Raw genomic sequence first — 24,697 nt, 5'->3', positions numbered from 1 at the left:
TTCCTTAGTGCACCGTTTTTTAAAAATTCATAAAACCTTTTTCTTTAAATTGATGAACTTTGTTTTCAATTTCGATGAGCTTTTTTCAAAATTGATTAACTTTAAATTGATGTCCTCAATCTGTTTTCTGGCCACCACGTATTGATGATTTACGGAATTAGGAATGTCCGAATGGGATGGAACATAAACAGGGAAAGCACATGAATTTATTCGAACTAGTGCTAGTACATGTGTGTCCGACTAGCCACAGGCATGCACAAATTAATGAAATAATAATGGATAAATAGGAAAAATTGGCTCACCCCGGAGTGCGGCCTGAGCGCACGCACCACGCAGGAAATGGCAAATGTTGGATCCTGGGAGCTTGGGAGGCTGTATGGTCGTATGGACCATGGGCATGGAGGTGCGTACTAGAGCGCGATCGTGAACGACGATGAGAGCCAGCAGCCAGCAAACATCGTGGATCATTCATTCGACCACTGCTCGGACAATGCGAGGAGCTCTTCCAAGTAGTCTGCTCCCAGGTCCTCCAGCTCCAGCACGCTCGACGCAGTATCAGCAGCAGGTTGTTTCTTTTTCTTGACGTCACCCTCCTGGCCCTTGCCCTTGGGAGTGCGCTTCCGCATGCAGTGGTGCCTCTTGAGCGCCAGCACGGGCGAGTCGTCCTCGCCCGCGGCCGCGGCTTTGCCGAGCTTCAGCACGCGCAGCGACTCCCGGACTCGCTCCACCGGGAAATTGAGCACGGCCGCGGGTCCGCGGGACGTGTAGGCCGCCTGGTCGTAGGTCAGCGCGGCGGCCTCCGGAGTGTCGAAGGTGCCCAGCCACACGCGCTCGCCGCTGCGCGTGGAGTCCCGGATCTCCGCCGCGTACTTGCCCCACGGCCGCCTCCGGACTCCGATCAGCTGCGGAGGCTCCGCCTTGGCCTTCTTTGCCTCCTGCTGCTCCGCCCAGGATGGTCCAGCAGTTGAGATGGAGGTGGCCTCCATGAGCGCGCTGAACTGGTCCATGTCCATGCCCATGCCCATGCCCATAGCACTCGCGGCGCCATCGTACTGATAGCTGCCGCCGCCGAAATTGAGGTACTGTGGGTGCTGCTGCTGCGCGTAAAGGGCAATGTCGTCGGCGGCGGCGTAGGACGGAGCCGCAGAGGAGGAGGAAGAGTTGGTGATGTCGTATGCGGCGTAGTAGTGGTTGTCGTAGGAGGACTGGGGCTGGGTAGAAGGAGACTGCTGGTATTGGTAGCCATAGGAGGAGGGCTCGGAACTGGCATAGCTCATGCCGTAGTAGCATGGGTTGTCATCATTTGTATAGGACCCATTGTTGTGGTCGTAGTAGCCGTAGCCGTTGTGGTTAGGTTCCATCACTTGATACTCCTGGCTAGGCTAATCTCTCCTGCTTAATTAGACAATTAAGCACTTCACGTAGTACGGTACTAGCTAGAAAGCAACTAACGTAACGAAGCCCTTATATAGAGCGATCGACTTGCCGTGAGTAAGAAATATATTTTGAGTTTGACTTAACATAAGATAAAGTGGTCAAATTAAGTAGGGGAGGGGTGCTCACCTCCACCATCTACAGGATTAACTCTAGATCTCAGAGACGGATTGTCACAATCTACCATCTTACCCTTCTTATGCATCCCACTCAAAAAAAGAGGGCGCTCCGGAGGTAGAAATAATACTCCCCAACAGAGCTCTTAAAATTGGGTATTAACTAGACAAACAATGGATACACTGTTTTTAAAGGGAAGAGAGAGGTAGACTGTCCCTTCGTTTCATCTTTATTTTCTGCAGGGTAGGGAGAAGTCTTGCGCCTTCCGTTTGTGAAGGCAAGTGACTTCGCAAACGGAGCTTCCAAAGTCGGAGCTGTTGAGGTGGGGTCCTTGCGATGACGATGACACGAGACGGGTGGTCGGCTCTGGCGCTGGCTCGGTGTAAACTCAACGATTTTCTCATGCAATGCTCGTCGACAGAGTGGGAGCTGTTTGATCGTCGATGCGTGTGACTAACTATTTGGCATTGGGCGGCGCAAGGCTCGACGCTTGTTTGCGGTGAGGGCTTCTTCGATGGTCGTCGATGATGAAGTCGGAGTTGGCCTCGCGGAGGCGTAATGACGATGACGCCGGGCTGCAACCTCGACGACGCTTTTCTCCTTGGGGGCGTATGTGCTTTTTCTTGTGCGGGTTGCCAGGTCGCTGTGTGTGTCTTGTTTTCATGGGCCTGTTGTGACGGTTTTCATCCGGTTTTTCATTAACTAACCATGCAATTCTTTTTAACAATTTTTAATGAAGGAGTCCTAAGGAATCGTGTTTAAAAAAATTGCCTTGCTAATGAATAAAAAAGGTTGGATACGCTCCTCTACAATACCTAGAGTATATGCGTATTCTTGTATCCAGGCTTGGATTCTCTCCATGTCTCTCTAACTGGTTCTTTTCATAGCGTCACCAGCGAAGCAGTGTAAAGAAGAATCTACTACTCGCTTGCGCTGGGAGGTTCGGCGGCTGCTGCACTAGCTAGGTACATGTTGGAAAGATGTGCAGGTTATGTGTTCCCCAACATTGGCCAGACAAAGCAACAATATGACCATAGTATAGGTCAGCGACGCTTCCCGGAAGCAGTCAAGGGCCGGAGACAGCATGCAAGCACATGAAGCGGCTGTGGCTGCTAAAGTGCAGATCGATCACCAAGATAAATCGTTACTGTATACGGTACATACATAAATTTCAGTATGTCTGAGAATACATCTGTACATGTGTGGAGTATCTTCACTAGATCTTCTGTGAAAAGTCCAAACCACGCCGCCGCCTCCTCACGTGTCCAACCTCACCCCTACGGCCGTACCTACACAAATTTCCACATCACATTATATTCCAGTCAACGTGTAAAACCAGTATAATGGCATCTTCAACGCCGACCCGCAAATTTCTCGCAACTGTTCGGATTGCGCTGTCCGGACCGCGGGAGCCATCCAACACGGTCCTGTATCGGTTCATGGCATGATCCGGACGTATTTTCTCCCACAAACCGAAGCCAAACGTGAAGGGGCTTTGCTGGAGTCCGCATACACGAAACGTCGCTCTCTACCCCCTATCCCACCAAAAGAAAGACGAAGCCCGCACTTTTGTAGCATCCATCACTGTTTTCACGCCAAAATCCTCCACTCTCTTCTTCCATTCCTCACCGCTCTCCACCCAATTCCCGCTCTTTTCTCATACACTCTCCTTCCTTCCGCCATCGACGCATGGAACCGTCGGAGAACCTGTCAGAGATGGGGCCGGCGGAGGTGCCGGAGGATACAAGCATCACGCTCGCTCGAAAGATCAGCTCAGCGACGCGACAAACTTGCCATGCCAAAGCGAAGGCCACGAAGGATGAGAAGCTTAAGAAGCGGTTGGTCACCGATGGGCCTGGTAGTGGCGATGGTCGTGGAGGTCATGGTGGATGAGGCGGTCGGCCGTGGCAGAGGCCGCCAAACGGGCGCGCCCACAGTACAGACGACGCCGTGGTCAGAGCCTTATAAGCCTCCATAATACACTAGTGCAGAACCGGACAATAGCACCGGTTCGTAAGGCCCTTTAGTGCCGGTTCGGTAACCGGCACTAAAGTGTGGGCACTAAAGTCCCCCCCCCCCTTTAGTACCGGTTCAGCACGAATCGGTGCTAAAGGGCAACCACGTGGCACGAGCCAGCTCCGGGGGCAGGGAACCCTTTAGTACCGGTTGGTGACACCAACCGGTATTAAAAGGTTGGGGGTTTTGGGTTTATGATTTCTTTTTCATTTAATTTTGTGTTTTCCATTTAATTATTTTTTGTTTGCTGGTATTTTACGATACTACATATTGTACACGTTATACACATATATATAAATAGAATTCCTAGTAGAACTGATCATATATATATATATATATATATATATATATATATATATATATATATATATATATATATATATATATATATATATATATATCATCGAATGTCTCACAACCACCATTAATTAATTCACACATATACACACACATGTATATATATATACAATTAGCTAGCTATATACAATTTCTCCTAATGGTGCCTTCGGAGCTAGTGGCATGTAATGCCCTCGATGCGGCTATATCTCCCACGTGTCGAAGCACGACTTAGAGGCATAACCGCATTGAAAGCAATGTCGCAAGTGAGGTAATCTTCACACAATCCATGTAATACATAAGGGAAAGAGATACATAGTTGGCTTACAATCACCACTTCACACAAATACATGAATAAAGCATTACATCATCCAGATACAACCAAGGTCCGACTACGGAACCAAAATAAAAGAAGACTACCCCAAATGCTACACAGATCTCCGATCGACCCCAACTGGGCTCCACTACTGATCAACTGGAAACGAAACAACACAAAGGACAAGATCTTCATCGAGCTCCTCCTTGAGCTTGGTTGCATCACCTGCATGGTCCAACGGCACCTGCAAACTGGTTTTGGAAGTATCTGTGAGTCACGGGGACTCAGCAATCTCACACCCACGCGATCAAGACTATTTAAGCTTAAAGGAAGGGTAAAAGGTATGAGGTGGAGCTGCGGCAAGCGACTAGCATATATGGTGGCTAACATACGCAAAAGAGAGCGAGAAGAGAAGGCAAAGCATGATCGAGAAACTATGATCAAGAAGTGATCCTAGAACAACCTACGTCAAGCATAACTCCAACACCGTGTTCACTTCCCGGACTCCGCCGGAAAGAGACCATCACGGTTACACACGCAGTTGATGTATTTTAATTAAGGTCAACTTCAGATTTTCTACAGCCGGACGTTAACAAATTCTTATCTGCCCATAACCGCAGGCACGGCTTTCGAAAGTTCATATCCCTGCAGGGGTGTCCCAACTTAGCCCATCACAAGCTCTCACGGTCAACGAAGGATATTTCTTCTAGCGGGAAGACCCGATCCCGGTTACAAGACATTTCGACAATGGTAAAACAAGACCAGCAAAGCCACCCAGATGTGCCGACAAATCCCGATAGGAGCTGCACATATCTCGTGTAAAATTTTCTGTTAGGTACAGTTAGGTACAGTTACAGAAAAATTCACACGGAAAGGTTGTGTCATGCATCACAGGATTTGTAGGAGTTCTTGGAGCCACAAAAATAACTTTAGAACCCAGAGAGGCCTCAGACCAGCATCATAGGCAATAAGATCAGGTAACATATGTTCTTATTAGTTTAATAGAAGAGAGAGGGATGGAAAAATAGACAAGAAAGCAGAATATAGCCAAGACAAGTAGCATCTATTCTTAAGCAGAGTATATGGATAGCATAGAAGAAATAGACAGGGTAGCACCCAACTGAACATCTGCTTCTACAGAACACTGCACTCCACTTAAACATGGTATTTTTCTGCAAATAGGACACCACACCCACAAGCACTTGGGCTAGTATCATTAGCAGTGCTGCTGTAAGTATATATAACAACAGTAACATGTAACAACAAGTATAAGTAGCTATTACCCAAAGGTCAGCCAGACCAATGGGAATAGACAGAATTAAGTAACCAACTCCAGGAACTAGAGTAGCATATTCAGTTAACTGAATCCAAACACCCTTTTTATCCTTCAGTTTATGCTGTACTATAGTCAAGAGGATCTGATTGTCTGTAGTTCTCATCTCACAGCCATTCTGAAGCACTCGAACCGCAATGTCTTGAAATATCCCACCACAATTTGTTTAAAAAAATGTTTGTTTGCACCTCATCTACTGCTTGCTTCATATTAAGCCTGAACCATCACACCTGCTTAGCATATGATGGGGTCCAAAATCTGTATAACAGTTTAATTTTTTTTGCATGGAAAGGTTCGCCCAAATTGCCATTAAGAGAAACCAGAGCTCGCTACAAAGTCTCGAATACTAATCTTTATAACTATGTGCTTTCTTTTCTATATTTTCTGACAGGTGGCACATATGTTTCTGATGCCATATTTGTTGGTTTTTTCTGGAGGGTGATGATGTCATGTCTCTACTGTAGATTAAAATAAATGGAAGTTTAAAAATATGAGAGAAGTTGTCTTGACTAATTACATGTTTATGTAAAAAAGAATAGCAGGGATATTTTACAACTCCTGTGTGTGTAGTTGCTTGTTTTTACTGTAGTTGTGGCTGCTTTCTTCTTGTATCATAAAAATATCCCTGCTGCTGTATTTGTGATGGTGTTGTACTTGTGATGATGCTACTTGTGATCTTCTGAAATGACCCATTGGCGACTTCATTACGCGGGGATAATAATTTTGCAGGTACCCCGAGAGGCCCTTGAGTTTGCCGGAATGTCGATTAACTTCCGTTCCGGCAAATTCGGGTACTCCATATGTCCTATTTTCAGCAAAGGGCATGCTGAAATTTTCCATGAATTTTAGCATGGCTTTGCTAAAAATAGGACATATGGGGTACTTGCGACTAATGCCTGTTATCATGCATGTTTTATGATCTGTTGTAAGGGTACTAATTGGTCTCTTCTACTGCTTATCAGAGATGGCGGGAAGCAGCCACCGCCGCTCTGCGACACCGCAGTACGAGTTGGATGCTTCTGAGTTCTTCACTATCATACTTGGGACTTCAGTATCATCCATGACGTAGGTATATAAAACGAGAGATCTCCCCTTCACCCATCTCATTATGATATCTGTTGTTTGCTACATCACTCATTGTCCCAAACTGCAGAGGCTGCCTAAAAGTTTTATGAACATGCTGATGGGTAAAGATCTGCCAAATAATGTGAAGCTGCGACAGGCCGGTTGCGGGTTTCGCAGGCAGTGGGATGTGGAGTTGGTGATCAAGGAGGGCCACATGTACTTATCTTGTGGGTGGGAGAAGTTCTACCGTGCCTACGACCTGCGGCTGGGGTACTTCCTTCTCTTCAGGTACGACGACGACGCCACCATGCTCATCGTGAAGGTGTTCAACGCGACTATGTGTCGCATGCACTACACTGACGATGATGATGCCGGTACGTTCTGCCTCTTCTTATTCCTCTACATTTGGCTTTGTCTCACATCGATTGTTAACGGTCATTATTGCATTTGGACAGGTAATGGGAGCAGCAGCAGCGACACTGGCTACAGCCAAAGCAGCAGTGACTATGGCTGTAGCGAAAGCAGCAGCGATTCTGGCTGTAGCGAAAGCAGCAGCGATTCTGGCAGCAGCATAGACAACAAGAAGGATGATCCGGACCGGAGTGCGGGAGAAGAGGAGCAGAGTGGGGATGAGGAGCTCCAGGATGACGATGGACATCAAGCTGAGGATGACCTAGCACTAGTGGTGGCTCACCAAGGGCAAGAGATGGTGGTGGCTGACCATGGGCAAGAGATGGTGGTGGCTGACCATGGGCAAGAGATGGAGGTGGCTGAGGATGACTTAGCGATGGTCGTTCCTGAAGGTGGCCTCGCGATGGTGGTGGTGCCTGACAATGACCACGCACCGGTGGTGGCGCCGGTGATCCCACAGCTGGGCGACATGACCACGCCAATTGAGGTAGAAGACTACATCCCACTGCCTCCACCGCCTCGCCGCTCTTGGCGCATCAGGCTGAGGAAGGAGAAGGAGAAGAACAATGCATGAGAACTGAACTTTGTCAGGTATGTCAGATCTCCAAAATGATATATATATATATACTTAGTTACCTATGTTATCTCTAATATGCTTAGTTTCCTATAGGTTAGCTTCATTTTACCTAAGTTGGCTCTAATATGCTAACTTAGAGCTTATATGCTTAGTTTCCTATAGGTTAGCTCCAAAATAACTTATGTTAGCACAAAATGATCAAGTTTACATAATAAACTTATAGTCTTTTTCTTATTCTTCTTCTTTTCGAAAATGACATAGGTTAGCTTCATTTTATCTAAGTTGGCTCTAATATACTAACTTAGAGCTTATATGCTTAGTTTCCTATAGGTTAGATCCAAAATAACTTATGTTAGCACAAAATGATCAAGTTTACATAATAAGCTTATAGTCTTCTTCTTATTCTTCTTCTTTTCCAAAATTCTTCTTATTCTTCTTCTAGTGTTCTTCTTCTTCTAGTATTCTTCTAGTCTTCTTCTTTTTCTTCTTCTAACTTCTTGTTTATCATTTTGCAGATTTGATTTAATTCACAGAATCTTGCATGGATGGAGTGCTTCTTTTCCATTTGTGTTTTTATTTTGTATCAATGTGAAACTTTTGTGAATTGATGGATAACGGTGTTGGATGAACAATGTGAAACTTTTTAATATGTAACGATGGAACTATGTGTTGGCTATGTATGTATATATGATGGAACTTGTGTGTTGGCTATGATTGTTATATGGATGCTTGTTTATATATATGTGTTGGATATCTCATAGGTGAAATAGTGACCTGAGATTAAGAAAAAAAAATTAAAAAAATTGTTACTAATGGCGCACTACCATGTGGTGCGCCATTAGTATAGCAGACACTAGTGGCGCACCATGGGCAAAACTAATGGCGCACTGCCTGGTGCGCCATTAGCATACCAGATACTAATGGCGCACCAGTGGTGCGCTATTAGTAAAAAATTCTAGTGGCGTGATACTAATGGCGCACCGGTGGTGCGCCATTAGTAGGCCTTTTCCTAGTAGTGTTCTTGACATTCACCATGAGGGACTCTCGATTGGAAATCTTGGTAATGTCCATGTACCATTGATGCAATTCATACATTCTTGTTGGGAGCTTCTTGACTTTGTCTGGCTCGACCAAAGGTTGGCCCCGGACATATTTCCGTTTTATTTCCTCTTCTCTAGTCGGAGACATGGGCTCGATATCGAGGAGTTGTCCAACAGTGATCTTGAGGATTTCAGCCTGCTCAATATGCTCCTCGGTTATTACCACATCGCCCAGCTCGGGAACGTAAACGGTTTGCCCACAATATTGGGCGCGCCTACTCTCATGTGTTGTTGGCACAACAAGCGGGGGGATCGATTGCGCCGCCTGTTCTCCCAGCTGGGGTACGGTTTTACCGCATGTTTTGCCAGCTGATTTGCTCCACCTCGAGCTCGCCTCTTTCTGTAGACGTGCTCGATTTAACTTTCTGAGGAGGCGCTCATAGTCTGTGTCAACAGGCTTGGGAGCTGGTGCGCTAGCCATATGAATGAAGTGGTCAATCTTTTCCTCAGGCACTTTCTCCCTTGGCGGTGGTGGCGGTTTTGGTGCAAAATGGGTTTCCACCTCGGCCTTCGATATGGCTGCGTTTTCCTCCTCGGACTTGTCGTAAGGCCTCTACGGAAGAGGCACGAGGCTGCTTGGACCATATTGAAATCGCTTGCCTCCGCCTGTACCTCTAGTACTACCTCGACTTGTACCGCTATGCACCATAGCTGAGGCGGTGAAGACGGCTGACGTGGCTGAGTTGGAGGAGGAGGAGTGGCCTGAAGCTGTGCCGAACTTGGAGGAGGAGTGGCCTGATGCTTTGCCGGACTTGGAGGAGGAGGAGTGGCCTGAAGCTGTGCCGGACTTGGAGGAGGAGTGGCCTGACGTGTTGGTGGACTTGGAGGAGCGGGAGTCTGCTGACTCGGTGGTGGACTTCGACGAGGAGTCGGATGACGCGGTGTCGGTGGCCTTCGAAAGATGATGCAATCCTTTCTCCATAGGATGATACGATGGTTGGCCTCTCCCAGTGTGTGCTCCTCGTCACCTCCAGGAATGTCAAGCTCTAGCCCCGAATATTGGTCCACCACCTCATCAAGCAAGACACGAGCATAGCCCGCTGGAATTGGGTTGCAATGGAAGGTTGCCTCAAGGGGATTTGTAAAAGCAACGGCGTCCGCCACCTTCATGGATATGTTCTTCATTTTGAAGTGTAGCTCGCAGTTAGTGTTCTCCATGATGTCATCCAATGGGTAGCTATCCAGCAATGCGTTGCCCGGGGTGGAATCCATGCTGCTTCTCGGCATGGATGGGATGGTGCTATCCAATGCTGGATCATCCGCTAGTTGCTGCAGCTGCTGAGACCCCCTTTGCTAGCTAAGTGAGTCGATCTGCTCTTGCTGCCGCTGGAATTTGACTGCCAAGTCCGCGTGCGCTGATTCTAGGCCTTGAAGGCGTTCATAGTCCAGCTTCCTCTGCTCCTCCTCCATCTTCCTCTTCTTCTCCTCCGCAATCTTCTTTCTCGCACGGTTCTGTAGTCGGCGTTCCAGTCCGAAAACCCCTCATACTGCGGAATAACGCCCTTGCCTCGTGTTCTTCCCGGGTGTTCAGGATTTCCCAAGGCACGCGTAAGCTTGTCGTTCTCTCTGTTGGGCTGGAACACCCCCGATCGAGCCTCTTCTATTGTAACAAGTAGCTTATCTTCGGCTCCATCCAGACATGCCTTCTTCGAAACTTTGCCTGTCTTCGGGTCCAACTCCCCCCATGCACATAGAACCAAGTCCTGCACCTGGGGGGCCAGCTCAATGTTTCTGGAGTGACACCTGCATCCTTCATCTCTTTCTCAGACTAATCCCACTTAGGCATTCCCACCGCATAACCACCTGGCCCCAGCTTATGGAACTTATCCTTTTTTGCGGCATTGGCCTTGTTTATTCTCGACCGTTCCTTAGATAATTCCGAATCCTTGAATTTCACGAAATCATCCCAATGAGCACTTTGCTTCTCTAGTGTTTCCTCTAATACTGGAGTCTTCCTTCCTCCCTTGACGTACTTGTCCCATTCACGATTCTTGTGGTTGTTGAATGCATCCGCCATCTTCCTAAGAGCAGCGTCCTTGACTTTCTCCACATCTGCATCTGTGAAATGATCTGGTAGGGTGAAATGTTCCATGAGCGTTCCCAAAGCAGAAGTTTTTGTCTGTCTTCGACAAAAGTAACTCCTGGACGTGGCTTTGCTGGATCTCTCCATTCTTGAAGGGAGATCGGGATTTGGTCCTTCACAAGAACTCCGCACTGACGAATGAACTTGTCCGCAATCTTCTTAGGCGCTAACGGTTCGCCATTAGGTTTGATGGCCTCGATATTGTACTTTACACCGTCCTTCAACTTTTTGTTCGGGCCTCATTTCCTGTTGCCTGAAGATTTGCTCGATCCGGATGGCTGAAAGAAGAAAGATCGATTCGTTAATATATCTTCAAGTCATTTAAAACATGTGATGATCACCAGATGCCTACTTATATAAATATATATACCTCGCCGGTCTTTGTTGTTTCAAGATCAACATTTTCTTCGTCATGTTCATAGTTCATGACTTCATCAATTCGGTCGTCGCGATCGAATATCATATCACCCTCCCCGGTGTTGTTTAGATATTCGGAGCCGTCATAATCTTCTTCATTCTGATCATCATCTGGCCTGCGAGGATTGCGTATGATATTGAATAGGGCCTCTTCTCCCTCTCTGCCGGTATTGTCCGCCATAGGTTTTATTTAACTAATCCAAAAGAAATATATTCAAATTACAATGCATGGATGCAATCAATTAATACGGAAAAACTGAATCAATCATAGTACATAATAAGCATCATCGAATATAATGTCGAATACGTCGTCTCGAATAATAGATATAATCTCGAATACATCGTCTCGAATAATAGATATAATCTCGAATACATCGTCTCAAATAATAGATATAATATCGAATACATCACTAGCTAGCTAGCAAGCTAATAAAGATCGAATACTACAGAGTAATCTAGGCCACTCGCGGTTCCTGAGGTGCGGGCGGTGGACACCCAAAGAGAAGGAACCATCACTAGATCATAGCTCGGGTGATCTCCCAAAAGAACCTGCCAGGTATTGGAGAACCTGACGTCCATAACAGCCATGTAGCGATGGGCGTGCTCGTCCTCCTCCCTGACACGGCGACGTACCACCTCCAGCGGGGCCGGCTCCCTCCGCACCGAAAGTGGCTCACGCGAACGCCACCAAAGGAGATCAGGGTCGACGACGGGACCCGGGGCCGGGTTCCTCACCAAGCTTCGCGCCCCTGAAGGTAGCACCTCCCAGTGCCAGCCCGATGGAGCCCAGTCCCGGATATGGGTGCTCTGAAGCAGGACGTCGTCGCGAACGGGTCGACGGTGAGGATGCGGGCCGGGCATCGTCGACAACAAATACTATATGCCGCAAAAGTAAAGTAACATTTTTTAAATGATGGATCGTGATTTCATATATGCAAATTCTAAATTTTATAACTAAAACTAACATTTATAATATTTCTGTAACTAAAACTAACATTTCTAATATTTCTATAACTAAAAAACATTTCTATATGACTAACATTTCTAATATAACTAACATTTCTATATAACTAACATTTCTAATATTTCAATATAACTAACATTTCTATATAACTAACATTTCTAATATTTCTATAACTAAAAAACATTTCTATATACCTAACATTTCTAATAATTCTATAACTAAAAAACAGAAAGATTGCTAACATTTTTATAACAATGTGTGTGTGTGTGTGGTACATGGCGGCCGGGGCAGGAGCTCACCGGCGAGGCGCGACGACGGGGGGCGGCGACGGGGACGGAGACGGAGACAGCGACGGGGACAGGGCGGCGACGACGAGGACGGGGACGGGCCAGGCGGGGACGACAGGAGGACGGGGCGGGGTGCGGCGACGGGGCGCGGCGCGGCGCGGCGACGGGGACGGGGACAGCGACGGACGACAATGGGGGCGGTGACGAGGGGCGGCGGCGACGGGGCAGAGGAGAAAGAAGCAGAGGGGGAGATGAGAAACTAACAAATTTTTTGAAGTGTTTTCTTATATAGAACAACCTTTAGTACCGGTTGGAGCCACCAACCGGTACTAAAGGTCTGTTTTGGCCAGGCCAAGCGGCGGGAACGGCACCCCTTTAGTACTAAAGGGGGTGCACTGGCGCAGGTGCAGTGCGTCATGTTTAGTCCCACCTCGCTAGCCGAGGGGCGTCCACACTGGTTTATAAGCTCTAGTGCGGTAGCTCCCTCGAGCTCCTCTCCAAAGCAGGCCTACTGGGCCTAAATGTTCTGTGCTGACCTGTGGGCCTACTGGGCCTTTGCGGGCCTGCATCCTGGCCCAACAACAGGTTGGGTTTCTAGTCGTATGCAGGCCGCTGTGGCGCAGTAGGTGGGCTTTTTTTTTGTTTTTTTCTTTATTTATTTTTGTTTTATTTATTTTTGAGTTGTTTTTTGCTGTATTTAGAGTTTCTTTGTGAATATTTTTGCTTTAGGTACAAAAAATTACAAACTTTCTGTTAGTACCGGTAGTTTACAAATTTGAATAGTTTAAATTTTGAATTATTTGAAATTTGTGTGAATCACTAGTTTGTGAATAACTTAACTTTGAAAATAGATTTTTTAGTGATTCTTTTTTCTTATGTTTAATATTAGTGTGTTTTATCATTATATTCAATTTGGTAATGCTTAGGTTATTTAAAAAATGAAATGCCTTTGTAACGGATGAGTTTTCGTCCGAAACCCTGATACTTCGAAAGAGATTGTCCATTTTGTACACGAAGTGCATCCAGTTTTGCGGTAACCCTCTCTACTTTTTTGCACATGCTATGTGGGTGAAATTATGATACCATGCCAACTTTCAACCTTTTCTGAGTTCATTTGAAATGCTTTTCAATTTCAGGGTCATTTAGCTGAAAAAATCAGTAAATGCATGAAAGAATTTGCTTGCACATAAAATTTCTTCGCATTTCAAATGCCAAAACACATAACTAGCTACCCTAACTATTACAGAGATTCCCTCCTGGGTGTGAAACACAAAAGAAAGTGATGATAGTGAAGCCGATCACATCCCAGATCTTTGGGTGTGAAACTTTTTCTTCGCGTGTGTCCCTTTGCGCCGTAGCCATGGAAAATCTTCATCATTTAACTGGATGCTCGGGTCAATATTCACTGTGAATGGAGCAATTTCATCAAACTTTTCATAATCTCCTGACATGTCTGTCTTGTCATCCACTCCCATGATGTTTCTCTTCCCAGAAAGAACTATGTGCCGCTTTGGCTCATCGTACGATGCATTTGCTTCCTTATCTTTTCTTTTTCTCGGCTTGGTAGACATGTCCTTCACATAGAAAACCTGTGCCACATCATTGGCTAGGACGAATGGTTCGTCTGCATACGCAAGATTGTTGAGATCCACTGTTGTCATTCCGTACTGCGGGTCTTCCGTTACCCCGCCTCGTGTCATATTGACCCATTTGCACCGAAACAAAGGGACCTTCAAACCACGTCGATAGTCAAGTTCCCATATGTCCTGTATATAACCATAATATGTTTCCTTTCCCGTCTTGGTTTCTGCATCAAAGCGGACACCACTGTTTTGGTTGGTGCTCTTCTTATCTTGGGCGATCGTGTAAAATGTATTACCATTTATCTCGTACCCTTTGAAAGTCATTATATTCGAAGATGGTAACTGGGACAGCAAGTACATGTCATCTTCAATAGAGGCGTCATGCATGGTACGTGTCTGCAACCAGCTGGCGAAACTCCTGGTTTGTTCACGTGTAATCCAGTCATCAGACCGCTCCGGGTGTTTGGAGCGTAGCAAATTCTTGTGTTCATCCATATACGGAGCCACCAAGGCGGAATTCTGTAGAACTGTGTAGTGTGCTTCAGTGAGAGAATGTCCGTCCATACATATTATTTGTTCCCCTCCTAGCGTGCCTTTTCCATCCAGTCTGCCCTTATGCCGCGATTCAGGAACACCAATCGGCTTAAGGTCAGGAATAAAGTCAATACAAAACTCAATGACCTCCTCATTTTCATGGCCCTTGGAGATGCTTCCTTCTGGCCTAGCACGGTTATGAACATATTTCTTTAAGACTCCCATGAACCTCTCAAAGGGGAACATATTGTGTAGAAATACAGGACCCAAAACGTTAATCTCTTCGCATAGGTGAACTAGGACGTGCGTCATGATGTTGAAGAAGGATGGTGGGAACACCAACTCGAAACTGACAAGACATTGCACCAAATCATTCTCTAACCTTGGTATGATTCCTGGATCGATTACCTTCTGAGAGATTGCATTGAGGAATGCACATAGCTTCACAATGGCTAATCGAACGTTTTCCGGTAGAAGCCCCCTCAATGCAACCGGAAGCAGTTGCGTCATAATCACGTGGCAGTCATGAGACTTTAGGTTCTGGAACTTTTTCTCTGCCATGTTTATTATTCCCTTTATATTCGACGAGAAGCCAGACGGTACCTTAATACTGAGCAGGCATTCAAAGAAGATTTCCTTCTCTTCTTTGGTAAGAGCGTAGCTTGCATGACCCTGATGTATGCCGTCTTTTCCGTGCATACGTTGCTGGTCCTCCCATGCCTCAGGTGTATCTTTTGTCTTCCCATACACGCCCAAGAAGCCAAGCAGGGTCACACAAAGATTCTTCGTCACGTGCATCACGTCGATTGCGGAGCGGACCTCTAGGTCTTTCCAATAGGGCAGGTCCCAAAATATAGATTTCTTCTTCCACATGGGTGCGCGTCCGTCAGCGTCATTCGGAACAGGTTGTCCACCAGGACCCTTTCCAAAGACCACCTTCAAATCCTTGACCATATCATGTACATCAGCACCAGTACGGTGGCGAGGCTTCGTCCGGTGATCCGCCTCACCTTTGAAATGCTTGCCTTTCTTTCTTACGGGATGCCTGCTCGGAAGAAATCGACGATGTCCCAGGTACACATTCTTCTTACAATTAGCCAAATATATACTGTCGGTATCGTCCAAACAGTGCGTGCATGCGCGGTATCCCTTGTTTGTCTGTCCTGAAAGGTTACTGAGAGCAGGCCAATCATTGATGGTCACAAACAGCAACACCTTTAGGTCAAATTCTTCCCCCATGTGCTCATCCCACGCACGTACACCTGTTCCATTCCACAGTTGTAAGAGTTCTTCAAGTACTGTCCTTAGGTACACATCAATGTCGTTGCCGGGTTGCTTAGGGCCTTGGATGAGCACTGGCATCATAATGAACTTCCGCTTCATGCACAACCAAGGAGGAAGGTTATATAAACATAGAGTCACAGGCCAGGTGTTATGGTTGCTGCTCTGCTCCCCAAAAGGATTAATGCCATCTGCGCTTAGACTAAACCATACGTTCCTTGTGTCATCTGCAAACTCCTTCCCATACTTTGTTTCGATTTTTCTCCATTGCGACCCGTCAGCGGGTACTCTCAACTTTCGGTCTTTCTTCCGGTCTTCTCTGTGCCATCGCATCACCTTGCCATGCTCTTTGTTTTGGAACAAACGTTTCAACCGTGGTATTATAGGAGCATACCACATCACCTTGGCAGGAATCTTCTTCCTGGGGCGCTCGCCCTCGACATCACCAGGGTCATCGCGGCTGATCTTATAGCGCAATGCACCGCATACCGGGCAAGCGTTCAAATCCTCGTACTCACCGCGGTAGAGGATGCAATCATTAGGGCATGCATGTATCTTCTGCACCTCTAACCCTAGAGGGCAGACAACCTTCTTTGCTTCGTACGTACTCTCGGGAAATTCGTTGTCCTTTGGAAGCATATTCTTTATCATTACCAGCAACTTTCCAAATCCCTTGTCAGATACACCATTCTCTGCCTTCCATTGTAGCAATTCCAGTGTGGTGCCCAACTTTTTCTTGTCACCTACGCAATTCGGGTACAACAATTTTTTGTGATCCTCTAACATGCGCTGCAACTTCTTCTTCTCCAAATCACTTGCGCAGTTTCTCTTTGCATCGGCAATGGCCCGACCTAGATCATCAACGGGCTCATCCGATGCCTCTTCTTCAGCTTCTTCCCGCATTGCCGGCTCAGCTTCTTCCCGCATTACCGGCTCAGCTTCTTCCCTCATTGTTGTATCATCGTATTCAGGGAACCCATGGCCAGGATAGCTGTCGTCGTCCTCTTCTTCTTCATTGTCTTCCATCATAACCCCTCTTTCTCCATGCTTGGTCCAAACATTATAGTGGGGCATGAAACCGGACTCAAACAGGTGGACGTGAATGGTTCTTGACGTAGAGTAATTGTGACCATTCTTACAGCCAGCACATGGACAAGGCATAAAACCATCCGCCCGCTTGTTTGCCTCAGCCGCAAGCAGAAAAGTACGCACGCCATTAATGAACTCGGGAGAGCATCGGTCATCGTACATCCATTGCCGGCTCATCTTCAATACACAGCACCGAAAACACCAAATTAATACAATACATAAAGATCATACAACACTTAAATGCAACAAACAAATAACTCTCTAGCTAAAGAATTTAAATGCAACAACAAATGCGATCAAGATCGCAACTAAGGTAACAATTGATCCAACAGCATAATGATACCAAGCCTCACTATGAATGGCATATTTTCTAATCTTTCTAATCTTCAAGCGCATTTTCTCCATCTTAATCTTGTGATCATCGACGACATCGGCAACATGCAACTCCAATTCCATCTTCTCCCCCTCAATTCTTTTCAATTTTTCCTTCAAATCCTCGTTTTCTCTTTCAACTAAATTTAACCTCTCGACAATAGGGTCGGTTGGAATTTCCGGTTCAACTACCTCCTACATACAAATATCTATGTCAACTTGATGGGCATAATTTGTCATAAACACGAAATGCAATGAATAGTTTTAAAAGAGAATATACCACATCCGAATCATAACCCGGACGAGGGCCGACGGGGACGGATATCAAAACCATGGCACTATGTATAACAAACAACGTATGGGTAAGATAATTATACGAGTAACTATATATCCAAATCACACAAACATCAATTTTTTATATAAAACTTCATGAACAAGAGGCTCACCACAAGGTGGTGCCGGCGACGGGACGTTGCGGGCGATCGACGGTGGTTACGACGGAGATTTAGAAGGCACTAAGTAAACCACACCTACATATGCAAACTAAGTGTTATTTTTGACCTCAAATTGCATATAAATCAAATACTAGCACATATATATAATTCCTCCCAAATTACTAAACTCAAAAATCAATCACTATATAAAGCATTGCACGAGCTAATCTAGCAATGAGAGATGAAAGGACAAAGTTGCTAACGTTTGTGATCATTTGAATGGATGGGGGCCTTCAAATCTTGACAAATTTTCGGCAAAATGTGTGATGAGCTTGAGAGGAAGAGGGAAAAGAACAGATAGGAGAGGGGAAAGGGGAAGAACAGAGCGAGCTCGGGTGGACGAAGGGTCTATGTAGGACGACCTTTAGTACCGGTTCATGATACGACCCGGTACTAAAGGTGCTGGTGGGGCCCCGGAATGACAACATCCTGCCACCACTCACTTTAGTACCGGTTCATGGCATGAACCGGTGCTAAAGGTTCACCATGAAAAGGTACTAATGATGTACGCCCGCCTAGCCGTTGGAACCGACACTAATGGACACATTAGTGCCGGCTCAAATTCAAACTGGCACTAATGTGCTTCACATTTGACCCTTTTTCTACTAGTGATACTACGCTGCCAAGCAGCTTAGAACCCTTGTCGGTATGGTACCTTACATCATCGATGTTAACACGGCGCCGCGCTTCTCTGAGTATTCTTTGCCGCAACTTGTCCGGGCGCGGACGGCGGCTGGGGAGCAGATGGGTGCCCACATGTTGTTCGTTGCAATGCCTAGAGTTGGGGAGTCGGCGTACGACGCCGACAGGGAGATGCTCAACATCATCCGGACGGAGCCGAGGAAGGAGGAGGGGGCTATGAGGACGAGCAGATGGAAGACTCGGATCCCACCCAGTCCGGCAACTACCAGGAATAGCAGTCCTACACCCAGACGGCCACACAACAGCCCTACACCCAGACCGGCGATGACACACAATAATAATAGCATTGGGTCGCCAGAGAGCAGCAGCCAGATGGGGAGGAGGAGGAGTGTGGCGCCCGGATAATTAAGCTACAATAATCCCTGCTAATGATGCCAGGTCATCACATTACTATTGCTAATCCTTGCTTGATCCAAATCTTAGTTCAAACTCAAATTCAAATAAAAGCTCAAAATTCAAATTTCTCAAACATGCAAAATAAAATGTTCAAAGTGTGGAAAATATTCCATAACTAATTATGGTGATGGACCAAAAAGTTTATAAAGTGGCTTAATGCCCTAAACTAATTAAAACAGTGGCTAAAACAATTATTAAATGCCTTTAATTAATAAACAAATACAAACCTATTTTGTTAGGGTGCCAAAATAATTGTGGAAGTGATCTAACTGTTAAAAATAATTTAGGGACTAAGTTTGTGTTTTATAAACGAAATTGCTCCATGCATGGCACGTAAATCTAGCAGCCGACGCCCTTCTCAATCAACGTTTGTCCGGCCAGATTTAATCCATCGTTTGTGCATTGTCCAATTTCATCGTGTGTGTAGCAATACTCTTTTATAAAACCTAAAATAAAAAGAAACTAGAAGAAAACAGAATCTATAAAATGAAAATCCTATAAAAGAAAAACAAAAACTAAAAAGCAGAGAGGCCCCCTCCCCCATGTTTTCCTATGGGCCTTAAACCCCCTGGCCCGCCCAAACCTTTTCCCCTCCCCGGTCGCCTCCCTGTACGACTGACCAGAGGTGTGGTCGCCGCCGAACCCCCTCGCCGGCATCGACGGGGGAGGATAAGGACCCCCGCTCCCTCGGGCTCTTCCCCTACTCCACCCACTCCCCACTTGCCCCCTCGCTCCCCACTCCTCCTCTCTCCCTTTCCTCCAGATCCGCTTCGCCGTCTCGCCCGGCGAAGTCCGCCTTGCTCCCCGAGGCCACCGGCCACCTCCCGCGTAACACCCATGATGCGGCTATATCTCCCACGTGTCAGAGCACGACTTAGAGGCATAACCGCATTGTAGGCAATGTCGCAAGAGGGGTAATCTTTACACATCCCATGTATTGAATAAGAAAGAGGTACATAGTTGGCTTACAATCGCCACTTCAAGCAATACATAAATGTAGCATTACAATCATCCAGATACAATCAAGGTCCGACTACGGAACCAAAATAAAGACAACCCCAAATGCATAAGATCCCCAATCGCCCCAACTGGGCTCCACTACTGGTCGTCAGGAAAGGAAACGTAGTATCGTCCTGAGTCCGCATCGAACTCCCACTTGAGCTCAGTCGTATCTCCTAGAATGGTATCACCGACACCTGCATCTGGTTTTGGAAGTAATATGTGAGTCATGGGGGACTCAGCAATCTCACACCCTCGCGATCAAGACTATTTAAGCTTATGGGTAGGGGAAAAGGTAGTGAGGTGGAGCTGCAGCAAGAACTAGCATATATGGTGGCTAACATACGCAAATGAGAGCAAGGAGAGAAAGCCAAGCACGGTCGAGAACTAGAAGTGATCAAGAAGTGATCCTGAAACTACTTACGTTCAAGCATAACACGAGACCGTGTTCACTTCCCGGACTCTCCCGGAAAGAGACCATCACGGCTACACACGCGGTTGATGCATTTTAATTAAGTTAAGTGTCAAGTTCTCTACAACCGAACATTAACAAATTCCCATCTGCCCATAACCGCGGGCACGACTTTCGAAAGTTCAAAACCCTGCAGGGGTTCCCAACTGAGCCCATCACAAGCTCTCATGGTCAATGAAGGATATTCCTTCTCCCAGGAAGACCCGATCAGACTCGGAATCTCGGTTACAAGACATTCCGACAATGGTAAAACAAGACCAGCAAGACCACCCGCTATGCCGACAAATCCCGATAGGAGCTGCACATATCTCGTTCTCAGGGCACACCAGATAAGCTAAGCGTACAAGAGCCGACGTAACCCAAGTTGCCAAGGGATGGCCCTGCACGGTGCTCTGGTTTGGACCAACACTCAGAGGAGCACTGGCCCGGGGGTTTAAATAAAGATAACCCTTGAGTCTGCAGAACCCAAGGGAAAAAGGCTTAGGTGGCAAATGGTAAAACCAAGGTTGGGCCTTGCTGGAGGAGTTTTATTCAAAGCGAACTATCAAGGGGTTCCCATTATAACCCAACCGCGTAAGGAACGCAAAATCAAGGAACATAACACCGGTATGGCGGAAACTAGGGCGGCAAGAGTGGAACAAAACACCAGGCATACGGTCGAGCCTTCCACCCTTTACCAAGTATATAGACGCATTAATTAAATAAGAGATAATAATGATATCCCACTATAAACATGTTCCAACAAGGAAGAAACTCCAATCTTCACCTGCAACTAGCAACGCTATAAGAGGGGCTGAGCAAAGCGGTAACATAGCCAAACAATAGTTTGCTAGGACAAGGTGGGTTAGAGGCTTGTCATGGCAATATGGGAGGCATGATATAGCAAGTGGTAGGTATCGCGGCATAGGCATAGCAATAGAGCGAGCAACTAGCAAGCAAAGATAGAAGTGATTTCGAGGGTATGGTCATCTTGCCTGCAAAGTTCTCCGAGAAGACGAAAGCTTGATCCTCGAAAGCGTACTCAACGGGTACCTCAAACATGAACTCATCTCCCGGCTCTACCCAAAGCAAGAACACAAGCAAAGGGAACAACCATCAACCATGGTGCAATGCGCAAGCAACCTGATGCAAAACATGTCATGATATGCGGGATGTGTTACGCAATGCATATGCGTGTTCCGGAAGGAAAAGATTGAACCAGGCCTCAACTTGGAAAACCAATAGTGCTGCTGGAAAGATGAGTTGATTTCGGTCGAAATCGATATAAAGATCACCGGAATCGGATGCACGGTTTGCAAATGGCAAGCAAAACAATAATGGCAGAAATCTGTGATTAACAGCACGATGCCATCTAAATGCATCAAGAAAAATAAGCTAATGCACTCTAACATAGCAACAATGCACATGGCAGTGATCCACTCAAGATGCTTGAAAAAAGATTAACACTGTGCTACGACTAAATCACACAAGAGTAGGTTCAAACAAGCATGGAAAAAGAGCAAAAGATATCAGGTTCACAAACTTAGCGAAAATACTAACATATCAGGAATTAACATCAGGAAGCAATGTTTAGAGCAAGATAATAACATACTACAATAACATATCATGGAAAAACAAGGCATGGCATGAAACTACTCAAAGCATATAACAAAAGCCCCTTACTGACCATAAGCCAAAAAGGATCAGAAGATATGATAGCACCCATGTAAACATAGCAAGTTTCATTAACAGATTCAGACTTGGCAGAAAGCTGGACATGGCATAAACAGAGTTATGAAGGCATGTTTGTGAGCTCGATGCACTCACCACAAGGCATTGCATGACAAACTAAGCATACACCCAGCAAGAAGACATGATAAAGAAGCTAAACATGGTAAGAAAAATCTCATAGCATGCATGGATCAACTACAACAACCTTGGCAAAATTGATTAACACGTAAACAATCTGCCAGGAACATTTTATAGCACAAGTAGAGCAAGATTGAGTCATGCTAGGGTACTCCATAACTGCAAACAAAGACATGGATGGATAGAACATAACAATATCTCAAAATCATCCTTACTGGACATGCTCAAAAGAGGCATGGATCACTCTGTAGCAACATGAATACATGGCATAAAAATAACATCAAGGAAAAGACTTAGAAGAATTCTAAGTCCCTGAAATCAGCAATATCATGAGAGCTACTTTGCATGCATGTGTTAGTCACCACATTAATCACAAAAATACATGGCATACACCCCTGTAAAGATGGCATGTCATATAACAAAACACATGTAGAGCTCATGCCCATATGCAGCACACAATAATCATGGCAAAAATGACAAATGTCCAAAATCTGATAAGAAACAGAAACTAACATTTTATAGCACTCTTGCAATAGCTATTAGGGCATCAAGATGGACTCAAACAAGCATGGTGCAATGGAATGAAATGAAGAGGGCATCCTGATGAACATTTTGATATCTCAAGCACGCCAAACGGAGCTATATCCATGAAGTTATGGCAGGTCAAGGATGCACATAAAATGTTTGAAATCTAGGACTTAGAGAAAATAACCACCTCGCGGGAAAATGGGATCGGACGGTTCAGGAGATCTGTTTGGCTTGCTGGATCTGGGACGGGATTGGACGGGGTTGTCCAAGTCGGGAGGTGGAAGAAGACCCATGGCAATGCCGTCGTGGGGCTCCGGCGACGCTCAGGATGGCCGGGAATGGATCTGTGGCGGCGCGGTCTTGCCGGATTTGGGCGCGGACGGGGTGGAGGCGACCGGAGGAGACGAATCCGGCGAGGGCGGCGTCTCCTACGGTCTGGGACGAAGGGAGAGAGAGATCGTGAGGGAAAGAGAAGAACGAAGGGAGAGGGAGGAGAAGGCCGGGGCGGCGCGGGCTCACCGGAAGGGCGGCGGCGCTACGGGACGCCGGCGGGAAGACAAGGGCGGCGGAGCTGCGGCAGAGACCGGGCCGAGCGGCGAGGAGGCAGCGAGGCGATGCCGGCGTGGGGGCTCGGGCGCTCGGGCCCGGTCGCGGCTCGGGCGGGCCGGCCTCGGGCCCCGCGGGCCGCGGCGGCAGTGGGAGGACGGCGGGGACAAGTGGCATGCTGTGAATGGAGGGGAGCGTCGGCGGGATGACATGTCGCACTCCTATTGGATGGAGCGATGTGGCGGCTGGACATGTCCGGCGGCGGGAAAAATTGTCCGGCGGCGCGAGGGAGAGGAAGGCTAGGGTTCATCTGCGAATTTTTGGAGAGGCACACACATATATATATAGGTAGAGGGAGCTAGGAGAGTCCAAATGAGGTGCGGTTTTTGGCCACGCGATCGTGATCGAACGACCGAGAGGATGGAGGGTGTTTCGATGGGTTTTGGGCCACTTTGGAGGGGTGTTGGGCTGCAACACACACGAGGCCTTTACGGTACCTCGGTTAACCGTTGGAGTATCAAACGGAGTCCAAATGACACGAAACTTGACATGCGGTCTACCAGTAGTGAACCAAGTCCACTTGGCAAATCTCGATCCAATCCGAGAACGTTTAACACCCACACACGAAAAGAGGCAAAAGGAGGGCACCGGAGGACATAGGAGTGCCGAAATGCAAAATGGACAATGGGGAAAATGCTCGGATGCATGAGACAAACACGTATGCAAATGCGATGCACATGATGACATGATATGAAATGCATGACATGCAAGAAAATGACAAGGCAACAATATTGAATAACTGGAAGACACCTGGCGCAACGGTCTCGGGGCGTTACATCCCGCCACGCCGTCGTGTCCATGAAGGCCGTCTCCATCTGCTACGTCCTCCACGCCGACGCACTGGAGCCGACGACCGCTAAGACGCTGCCCCGAGCCGTCTTCCTCCTCGGTAGCTCACCGCCATATCCATCAGTGCCGGTTGCCTCTGCGCTCCCGTTCACTCACTGGGCCCCCGTGCGCCCCCCACTGTGAGGTCTCATTCCCCTCCGTTTTCCCTCTGTCGGGCCGTAGCCTGCTTACCGCGTCGTCCCTGCCATTGCCGAAGCTTTCTCCCCTGCGTAGGTCGTCACCGGTTGCGCTTCGGCGACCGTTTCTTTACTCCAGCGAGTCTATCGCTTCCCTGCAAGCCATAGAGCCTCTCCAGCCCCTTGGTTTGCCCTCGCACGCGCGGTAGCTACGAGGCCGTGCTTGTTGGGGAACGTAGTAATTTCAAAAAAAATCCTACGCACACGCAAGATCATGGTGATGCATAGCAACGAGAGGGGAGAGTGTTGTCCACGTACCCTCGTAGACCGAAAGCGGAAGCGTTAGCACAACGCAGTTGATGTAGTCGTACG

General features: G+C 47.0%; 1 protein-coding gene across 1 annotated transcript; it reads right to left on the bottom strand.

Annotated features, from left to right (window-relative positions):
* Window positions 1-464: 464 nt before the first annotated feature.
* Window positions 465-1,361, bottom strand: LOC123131507 (ethylene-response factor C3-like). Its single transcript, XM_044551165.1, has one exon. The coding sequence runs from the start codon at window positions 1,359-1,361 to the stop codon at window positions 465-467; it is 897 nt and encodes a 298-aa protein (XP_044407100.1).
* Window positions 1,362-24,697: the final 23,336 nt, after the last annotated feature.

Source organism: Triticum aestivum, chromosome 6A (genome assembly GCF_018294505.1).
Source record: "Triticum aestivum cultivar Chinese Spring chromosome 6A, IWGSC CS RefSeq v2.1, whole genome shotgun sequence".
In the NCBI taxonomy this organism is placed as follows: Eukaryota; Viridiplantae; Streptophyta; class Magnoliopsida; order Poales; family Poaceae; genus Triticum; species Triticum aestivum.
This window is presented reverse-complemented; position numbering and strand designations above follow the sequence as displayed.

What these genes read in the sequence shown, in the direction of transcription:
- LOC123131507 (XM_044551165.1), bottom strand. Translation starts at nt 1,361, where the DNA reads ATGGAACCTAACCACAACGGCTACGGCTACTACGACCACAACAATGGG.